The sequence below is a fragment of the Mya arenaria genome, chromosome 8 (genome assembly GCF_026914265.1).
Source record: "Mya arenaria isolate MELC-2E11 chromosome 8, ASM2691426v1".
NCBI classification, from domain to species: domain Eukaryota; kingdom Metazoa; phylum Mollusca; class Bivalvia; order Myida; family Myidae; genus Mya; species Mya arenaria.
In genome coordinates, this window is record NC_069129.1 from 16,344,817 (window position 1) to 16,355,944 (window position 11,128).

Sequence of the window (11,128 nt, forward strand, 5' to 3'; positions counted from 1 at the left end):
GCTCAATTGTATAAACAATTATTAACGCAGATAGGGTTTGAAAATCAATTTTTTAATTTTTTTTAAATTTGTATTTTCCAGAAAAGGAAGTCAATTTTGTGGATTTTGTATGGTCATCAAATAGTGAAAACATAGAAATAGTTGACCGATTTACGTAGTACGGAATTAATTTCACCTGCAACAGTACTCTCAATGATGCTGTGAAAACACTAAATAAACAAGCATTAAAAGCTTTTAACAATCTTTTATCTTTATTTAGCAGAGTAAAACTGGATGTTAAAACTAAAATGTTCTGGGGGAATTTGGTCGTTTTCCACTATCTGTAAGAGAGAGCTCTTAAGTTTTGGTGTAAAGTTAACTCCCCAAATTCTTTAATTGTACCGGTCTATTATAATACTGTTCGAGGCAACTCCTTTGTAACTGTAAATGTCAAACTGCTTTGTCAAGATTTAGATTGAGTGCATATTCATTGGAAATAGAAACTGGTAGATACAACAATATTGCTAGAGGGAACAGAAAATGTAAAATATGTAATACTAATACGGTTGAATCAGAGTACCACTTTTTTGTGTATTTGTCTTCTATATAGTGACATGAGAACTAAATTTAACCTGAATATATCTTAAAATACTACTAATAAATATTTGTAGCCATCATGTCAAGTAATAACCGTCGGAATATGAGAAATCTTTCAAAATTTATATTCAATGCTATGAAGAAACGTACTGAAGCTCTCGCTATCGTTGCTTCTTGATTTGTTGCAATGTATTGCATTATTTATTGATATCCATATATTTTGTAGATACTCGTTAGATATAAATATGTTTAACTGTTTTTTTTTGTGTGGCCATTTCTGTAAATATGAAACTGTTTGTGTTTGGCCAAAGGGATGTATTTGCTGATATTGCCAATAAAATGAAATATTGTGTGTTATGCAAATGAATATAACCGTCAAGTTTCATCTATACAACGAACTAGGCAAATGTAAATATAGAAATATGCAAACGCCATTTTTCAATTTACTGGGAATAACGTGATATACAACCCTTCCCTAGTAAATATCGATTTGAAAAACTGCGCAGATACATGTGTCGTAAGCGATGTGATACATTAGTAAATAAGATTCAATGTGTAGTACACAACGATATTAATTTTATGTATGTTTTTTTAACTCAAACCTTTTCTTGCAATTGTACCATCTGGTGTCTAATCCCTTAAAGTATGCAACTGGCTATGCTGAAAGTCGAGTTATATTGTTTCAATTTTCATTCACTTAATCATCCAATAAATGAAACAGTACCGTGGCTTACAGACTTAAACAGTACATACTAAGTACCGTAATATGTTTGTGTGCATTGCTTATAATGCGGATCGCTCAGAATAATATAAATGGCAGCGCCAATCGGCATAAAAACAACAACAGCAATTTCAACTGATCAAGTAAACATTATTATCAACTAACCATCCAACAAATCAGTAGTAAACCGATATTAAACCGTTTTTACGGATGATATCAAACATCAAATACTCAGTATATTGTTTTATCTATCTCCTTACAGTTCATATTGCACAAGCTGTTTCTGCCTTTGTCTATGAATATCTATATAAAAATCTCATGTTACATGAATATTTATCATAATATCTTAATATCAAGATAAAAATATTGATTTGTAACAGGCTGGTGAAACTTATCCGATCGATCAATATTGAAGTTATTAGAATAAAAAACGAACATTTTATGCGTCGTTTTACCAAGAAGCAACAAACTGCGAGTTTTGGTGGACCTAGAATAGATGCATTATGATAAAACATTTATAGATAAAATGTTTGAAGACTTACGCAGCGCGTGTCTTCATGCTACGAACAGCTCATAAAATTATACTGAATGTGTTACTTTACCCGAAAAAGATGTAAGCAGTTAACAATTCATTAATTGTCTTCACAAAATGTTTATCCGTTTCGTAACTTGTCGATATGATACGTGTCTCATGTTGTACACGCGCAATTTGAGGTAAAAGATATTACAAAGTTACATTAGCACCAAATGCAATACGGAGTATAAGAAAAAATGGTTTTATGACTCAAGTCATTCATTGAAACTTTGCAGAATTGTTTTGATGTAAGCGTTTGTTTTGAATGGCCCTGTAGATATTCATGTGTTTTGACACAGATACTGAATGTTGCGAAATCCACATATTTTGACGTATTTTGGTACAAACAGGAAAACATTATACAGTAGTTTCGCTCTTTAGTCGATATCAAAACGGTATTTTGACAACTATTAAGGTTTATATAATATTTAAGGATATCAGTGTATAACTGTGCTTGATGGCTGTACGCTGATCAGGGGAACAACGTATTTTTTGCAGAGTTTTAAAATTTATATTGCGATAAAAGTGATACTCAAAATATCATCCAAAACTCCAAAATACTTTCAAAAACCGCCATTTTGTTCCGCATCAAACATTTCCCTCACTTAAATTACCGCAAAAATAAATAACGTTGGATCGCTCGAACAGATTAATGGATGTCTGCTTAGCAATCTGAATGTTACTGCAAGCTGTCTACATGAAATAAAGCTCGTGAAATACATATTCTTGTCTAAACAATAATACAAAATATATATGCAATCATGATTATTAAATCAATGAACGTACATATATATGAAATACTGCCTGTATCTTATAGTGCGACCAATACCCTAATATATAAACTATAGAACATGCCACATTAATCTGAAATATAATTAATACAATTTTAAAACAGTTTAAGCATCCAGTATTTATATAAGAATTTCCTTTCGATTTAACTGTCATAATTTCGAAAAAAAACATCATATGCATCTTACTATTTCCTTTACTCTTTCAATTTTATAAATCAATAAACATTTTTACAGGTTATACCTCGAGGATTCGGACTTTTAACAACACGTTTCCATTGTATATGCCATCTTCCTATACACATGGATCAAAACTTCCCTTAGGTGATTTATAAATATTGTAATTTTTAACCAAGCCTTATTAACAAGTTAGCAAGTACAAGGGCAGTAATGAAAGTGATAATAAACTAATAGCTTTCATCTCTTGGACGATCATTTGGAATCTCCATAATATATTAATCTCCATTATATCAACTTCTTCACTAGAATATACTGAACGGCCCTATTTGCACCAACAAAACTTATTTATGAAATAATATACAGTTAATTACTAATCTAAACCCCATTTTAACCAATAAGACAACCGTCGTCACGGTCACAATCCCCTTTAAACAAAGCCCATTCTATGTGTTGTACCAGTCGAAACAACAAACCTTATATTGTCAGCGAATATCACACTAGAATCTTGCAAGGCATAAACCCGTTATTCCTGATCTGACACACACAATTTTCATTGTGCACACAATTTTCGTCGTGCTTATGACGATATCACAGTAAGAAATAACATTGATACTTTCTCTTGTTAGTGTATGAAATGTTTCCGGTGTCATGGCGGTTTAGGCTGTTTTAATGTGCTCTCATTTATTTCGAGAATTACTCTGCGATGTGCTAGGTACTCAACATCGGATGGGCCAATTTTTGAAGTATGAACAATTAAACTGAATTTTCTGAATTTGTGAAACTTTCGAAAATGTTATATATTTTCGTTTAATATAAACGAATTATCTCTGAAAATCCACGCCAGTTGTTTTCAAATCTATATTACTGCAAGAAGGTTACCTTACTTAATCATAATGTCAGAAAATAATATCGAAACAATTGAGCCAATTAATACGCCAGTCAACCAAACCAAAAAAAGACCCGTATCTTCTCCAGAAGTACTTGGTAGTGATGTTTCCCTTGGTGGGGACGACAGCGTGCGACTAGAGTTGTCAGATAACAATATCGAATCCTTAGCTTCACATTTTCGCAACAAACATCCAGCAAACCCTGTGCTCTCAGATGATCAGTTTAAACAGCTCGCATCTAGTCTTGCTGATGCAGTTGCCTCCCAATTTGGCAAGATGATCAAATCTCTCGAAAATGAAAACAACAAATTACGCCAAAGGGTTCAATTACTTGAAACTCAAGCAGATGCTGCTCAGCAGTACTCAAGACGAAACATCGTCCGCATATCTAGAGTCCCTGGAGTTAAGAAAACATCAGTAGGAAACACCGCTTTCGAGTCTAACAAAGCGGACACTGATGATTATGTCCTAACCTTTTGTGCTAAACTTGTTGTTCCAATGGATAAATGTGACATCGACCGATCACACCACCCAGGCAAACAGAACAAGGGTCCGCGCGATATTATGGTCAAGTTTGCCACATACAGAGCACGAGAACGCTTATACAAATCTCGTGCAGTTGCAAAGGACACGGCCTACAAGAATATTTTCGTCAACGAAGATCTAACGATGGAGCGCTCGCGACTTCTTTTCCTGGAGAGGCAACAAGTCAAATCCAAACGTATACTCAGTACTTGGACTCACGATGGAACAGTCTTAATTAAAATGCCAGGAACAGTTTTGTACACCGTGTGAGTACAGAAGACGACCTCAATAAGCTTCTGTATTAAGTGTGTCGCTTTTATTGGTGACCAGTAATGACAAAATACAAAATACATCGTTAATCTTTAATCCTTATCATTGTGGTGTATGTCTGTCTCGCTTTGATGAATTAAATGTGCATATACTATTTACCTGTGCCTTTGGGCCGAATTCAGAACAACCACTCTCACTCACACTCACTGAGTTAATCTTCTGTAATCTCATAACGGTCCAGATATTTTCGAGTGAAAAGTATATCCGTATTTACAGGTGTGAGTGAGACTCAAGAGTTTTGCGTGAGTGGGACAATTGTGAGTGCTCGGCTAGGCCAATTGAACCGCCCTCGAGGATTGGTTGTGAGTACGAATTGAATGAGTGTGAGTGATAAAAGAACATGACAAGTAGAACAGATGAAATATATCAAATTTAGGAACAAATAAGGGACATCCTCGTTTCCAGAACATATTTAAGAGACCGGGAAAATGCATTGAAGTATGTGTTTAAAAGCGTTGGCTTCTATAAAAATAAATTTTCAAAAAGATGCGCCAATCATATATTTGTTTTGTTCGTTATTATTTTGAACGCCCAGCAAACTTGATGGTTGCGTTTCATCGATGCCTGCAAGAGCATGCAGTTAAAGGTACGCACAATTAGCAGCCTAGCGACATGACGTTAACAGCCTAGCGGCGTGAACTTGGCGGACTAGCGGCCTAAATTTGTTCTCTATTTTAAAGTTATTGTTCATGTGTTTAATTGGGGAATATGATGTTTATATGAGTTTTCCTAAAAAATGTTTTTCTATGCAAAATTCATCACGCTGGAGCAATTCTTTTCCCCAGAAAGTCAATTAAGCATTCCAGCGGCCTAGTGGCGTGTAGTTAGAGGCCAAGTGGCCTACAATTCCCTCACTCAATCCAGCAGCCCCCAAAAGGGGGAAATGCTGATAGCCGCTAAAGGATGTGGATTTATTAATATAACATTTAATTAATCATTGTTTCGGAAAATAACTCATATAAAATGCTTTGAGAAAGGCAACAATTTTAGTCCTCTAGGCACTTCAAGAAGCTAGGCCGCCAGGCCGCCAGGCCGCTATCTATACTCCGCTAGGTCGCTAAACTTTATGTACACAGTTTTACGCAATGTTCATGTTCATTTGAGAGCGTGGTCAGAGAATTGATATAATCATCATCATCATTATCATCATTATCATCATCATAACCACGATCACCACCAACATCATCATCATTATTATTATTATTATTATTATTATTATTATTATTATTATTATTATTATTATTATCATTATTATTATTATTATTATTATTATTATTATTATTATTATTATTATTATTATTATTATTATTATTATTATTATTATTATCGTCATTATCATCCATATTCCTCTACATTTCTTAAGTTGTTTTTACCTCCGAGGTCTAATTTCCCCATAAGATTCATTCGCTAATTTTATCTAAGTGCTGTTTTTAATTAAGTGTTCTCAACTTTCATAAAAAAAATTCAAACGTCAAAGACCGCTTTATGCAGGCTTCAAAGGCAAGAGTTTATACCAAAACATATTTAAATCATGTGACACAATGGAAAACGGCTACATAAGTAAACCAACAGCAACAACAACAACAACAAAAACATACAATTAAACGCAATTTGCAACAGTTATTTACAATTTTATTTGTATTAACCAAATGTTTTAAAATGTTAACTTTCAGAATAACAATTATTGTCATTTGTTTGCCGCCAAATCTTTATCAATAAGGTACCCATATGTTTACTGTAAACATCACCACAGTCAAATAGATAATCCGCTATGATCATGAAAACATACATGTTTTTGTACTGTATTGGTCACTTGATGAAGTGGAGTGTAAGCGAGGCGTGTGAATACGAACATATCACTTGAGTGTCACTCCCCTTTGTTCACTCAAGTGATCATTTGAGTGTCACTTACGGGATAGTGGTTGGAGTGTGAGTGAGAGTGGATGTTCTGAATTCGGCCGTTAATTCATACCTGTTGATTAAGTATAGCATATTGTATCTGTTTTGTTAATCTTTAAGGTAGTGTCTATGCTAACATTGGGTTAAATTATCATTTTATTATTTTTTTTTTATTTTTTTTTTAATATTTCAACTTAAAACGCGATGTTTAATCACTTAATATTTATATTTAAACTTTTGTAAAACTTCATAAAAATTGTAAAGGTCCTTTTCAAACTAAAGGTTATCTGACTATAGTTTATTTACTCATTAATGTTACTGCGTATTGTATTGCGCAAGTGTGCAAGTGTGTATATAAATATGAGTGTGCTAGTGTCTGTCAAGTTGTATACATTAATTATGTATCGGCTTAAATGTAAACATTTATAAAAATCCTCAATTCAATTGTCCTTATACTTAGCATACTACCTGTTTTGTCAAATAGAAAGAAACCAATGCGATACTGCACGGATACTCCTCTTTTCTCGCAATATCGTTATAGTTACAGCATCTTAATACAATGTATATGTACTGCCTACTGTACTATTGATGATTACCTGATTTTACCTATACATCTCGTTTGAACTACATCTATTTCAATTTTAAGAAAATTATGTTAAATAGGTTATGACTTGACGTGTTGATGTATTCTTTGTGTCTATAGGTGTACAAACTGACTTGTTTTTACAAATTTTATCACCATGTTCATACGATTGATTACCAGTTAGTGTAAATTAATGTTCAATTCCTTACGTACACAGTTTATACACTTCGATGAAAACAAGAATTACTATGACAGCAATAAGTTATTGTAAACTTAAATTCATTGTTCTGTAGGTGTTAAACACTTTTCTTGTTCTTTTTGCATCAAATATGTTTTCCTTTTTACTCTTCTAGTTGAATTACCACTTTACTGGTCAATTGCACAGCTATAATATTAATATTTTCGATTTTCATATAGAATGGATATATTATGATTTTTTTGATCATCGGCCTGTAAGAACGCTTCCCAATACTTACTCTTGAATTACATTTATTACTGTTTTCTCTCTTTTCTCTCTCTATACAGTTTCTGTTTCATGTCTTTTTTGTCCAGCAGAATATTTACAGTATAGTTTTGATAGACATGTCAACCGTAGAAATGTTTATGTTTTTTTTAACTTTTGCGCATATCATGACTGCTCGTGATATACCATCAATACTTGTCATGCCTTGGTACTGTACTGTCTATATGTTCAATTCCCATTATTTTTGACAATATTTATCGCATTAGTTATAGTTCAGAACAGTCATAGCAAAATAGTACTCTGTTTGATGCAGTTCATCGTTTTATTTATTTGTCAAAAAGATTTGAAAGCCAGTGATCGACTAAAGCCACCAACACTCACACATATTTTACTTTGCCTCTCTTCATTTTTCTTCTTCCTTCTTTTCTCATACTATTTTTTTTCTACTTTAATACAGTTGATTATTTAGAATAAAGTTTTTTTTTCTTTAATATAGGTAATTGCATTTAAAGTCGCTTATTCAATTACCTGTAATTAAAACATGATTTAATATGAGCTTGTATATTAATATAATTATAGCTTCAATCATCACTAATATCTGCCTCAAATGCCAATTGTAATTTATCATAACAGGGAAAGGAACTCTTTAGTTGATTTCTAACGTTCCAATCCTGAAGTTTGAGTATGAATTTGTATTGAAACGTTGATTAATTTTGCTCAATAAAATATGTTTAAGCCAAATGTTTGAAACAAATTTTAAATTACGATTGTCTGCTTATTGAGCAATCAGTATTGAATACACGAATCTATCACATTTCGGTCAAAGAGATTTAAATAAAATTGAATAATACTGAAATGTAATCGATTGTAATTTGTAAAACCTGTTTTTGTTGATCAATACTTAAATACGTAAATTTAATAATTCTCAATTTCGTCTATCTCCTCTATACATTGTATTACACTGTAATCGTCTTTATATCGTTTAATAATGCCCGTTTTCGTTTCGGAACCAATATATTATTCAGACATACTGTTCATTTTTGTCATGCACATTCCTATAGCTATATTTGTTACAATGTTAATGTATATATATGACAAAAATAAAGGCACCTTTAAAAACTATAGCATAAATAATTTGACAAGCAATTTAAAGATATTAATAGTAAATTGATGCGCATTGCAAGTATTTGTTTTTAAATTAAAAACAGAAAGAAAAAACAGGAACAGGCAAGTAAGATTGATGAATTTTAAATAATTAATTTTAGTTATCAGACAACTACACTGTTTTTCAATATTCACTCAAAAGGTCAAACTGACTGATCTGTAACAAAGAACGAACACATTGATCAACGGATAAGTTAATATTGCACAAGCTGTTTCTGCATTTGTCTATGAATATCTTTATAAAATCTCATGTGACATGATTATTTATCATAATATCTTTATATCAACAGATAAATATTGATTTGTAACAGGCTGGTGAAATTTATCCGATCGAGCAATATTACAATAACAAAAACGAACATTTTATGCGTCATTTTACCAAGAAGCAACAAACTGCGAGTTTTGGCGGACCTAGAATAGATGCATTATGATAAAACATTTACAGATAAAATGTTCTAAGACTTACGAAGCGCGTGTTTTCATGCTACGAACAGCTCATAAATGTATACTGAATGTGTTACTTTACCCCAAAAAGATGTAAGCAGATAACAATTCATCAATTTTCTTCACAAAATGTCTGTCCGTTTCGTAACTTGCCGATATGATTCGTGTCTCATGTTTCACACTCGCAATTTTAGGTAAAAAACATAACAAAGTTATATTAGCGCCAAATGCAATACGGAGTATAAGAAAACATTGTAATTTATCTTTCTTTTAAAAAAAATCAGAATAGTATGGTTTTATGACTTAAGTCATTCATTGAAACTTTACAGAATCGTTTTGATGTAAGCGTTCTCTTCAATGGCCCTGTAGATATTCATGTGTTTTGACACAGATACTGAATGTCGCGAAATCCACGTATTTTGACGTACTTTGGTATAAACAGTATAACCTTATACGGTAGTTTCGCTCTTTAGTCGATATCAAAACGGTATTTTGACAACAATTGTTTAAGGTTTATATAATATTTAAGGAAATCTGTGCATAACTGTGCTTGATGGCTGTACGCCGTTCAGGGGTACAACGTATTTTTTGCGGAGATTTACAATTCATATTGAGATAAAAGTGGTATAAACTTACTTACCAGGTCAAAATAACTTCCAAAACACAAAAATACTTTCAAAAACCGCCATTTTGTTCCGCATCAAACATTTCCCACGCTTAAATTTCCGCAAAAATAAATTACGTTGGACCGCTCGAACAGATTAATGGATGTCTGCTAAGCAATCGGCAAGTTACTGCAAGCTGTCTACATGAAATACAGCTCGTGAAATACATATTCTAGTCTAAACATTAATACAAAATATATATAATCATGATTATTAAATCAATGAACGTATATAAATATGCAATACTGTCTGTATCTGATAGTACAACCAATACCATAATAAATAAACTATAGAACATGCCACATTAACCTGAAATACAACTAAAAACAATTCTAAAATAGTCTTAGCATCCAATATTAGCTTCATGTCTATATTTAGAACAAAAATAAATATCTAGATCATTGCCATTCTATATAAACTACTCCAGACAGTTTATTTACATGTCACTTACTAATACTTTTTATTTTTTTCTATTTTTCAACATCAATACCACTAAAAGTGAATAGTGGGAAAACATCCCCGAAAAATTTACATATTTGAAATAGAAATTAAGAAGCCCTCTTATAGATTATAAATATCTAAGTGAACAGTGAACAAGTGTTGATATTGCCATAACAGAGGAGGAGACCAGAGATGTTGAATGTATAACGCGTAAGCAGACGCCAGAAAGGAAGTGGTTTGCGTTTGTGCCAGATAATGCCAGATCTATCACATAATTAGATGAAAAGGCTATGCTTTCCTGATTTTTATAACAAATTTCAAAACAAATCAACCAAATGGGGCCTGGATGAATCAATGTAGCAAAATGTTTTTGTCAAAGTGTTCCATCGAAGGACCATGATAATATGGAGCTCGCAGAAACTGAATTATTCATATTATTTGAGAAGCCATTTAATGCAGCTACACCGGATGGCCTTATTGAAACCTTAGTGCCACATAGGATTTAATAATTAGGGAAAAAATAAAAATGAGAATATAAATATGATTGAGTCTCATATAGTGTCGGATAAATTCGCGAGGTCCATACAATGCTTTAGTAAAAAACGTTTTGGAAATACCAAAAAAAATCCAAACTGCATCACTGACCCACTGTAAGTTAATGAGGTAGATAAGTTGACGGATAATAGCGCTTTGCAAACAGTACCTGCGCATTTGCCGAAATAGACTATAGAAATAACTAGAGAACTAATGAACATTTTAAAATAAAATTTCACAAAAAGAAATTCGCTTCTGTTTCTAAAGTAATTGTGATGCAAGTATTTTCGAATGAAAAATGGTCAATGTTGTTTAGTGAAAAATTGCAAATTGGTACTCGCTCATGTTTTTGTC

At 32.4% G+C, this 11,128-nt stretch overlaps 1 protein-coding gene across 3 annotated transcripts in view; it reads right to left on the reverse strand.

The window, feature by feature from the left end:
* LOC128245015 (deoxynucleoside triphosphate triphosphohydrolase SAMHD1-like) overlaps positions 1-1,331 on the reverse strand; it is a 28,337-nt gene extending 27,006 nt beyond the window's left edge. For all 3 annotated transcript variants that reach the window (XR_008263037.1, XM_052963209.1, XM_052963207.1), the window contains exon 1: positions 1,179-1,331. Coding sequence is in view for 2 of the 3 variants with exons in the window: in XM_052963209.1 (XP_052819169.1) it covers positions 1,179-1,199 (21 nt within the window). In the remaining variant the exon portion in view is untranslated. The remainder of the gene's footprint in view (positions 1-1,178) is intronic.
* Positions 1,332-11,128: the final 9,797 nt, after the last annotated feature.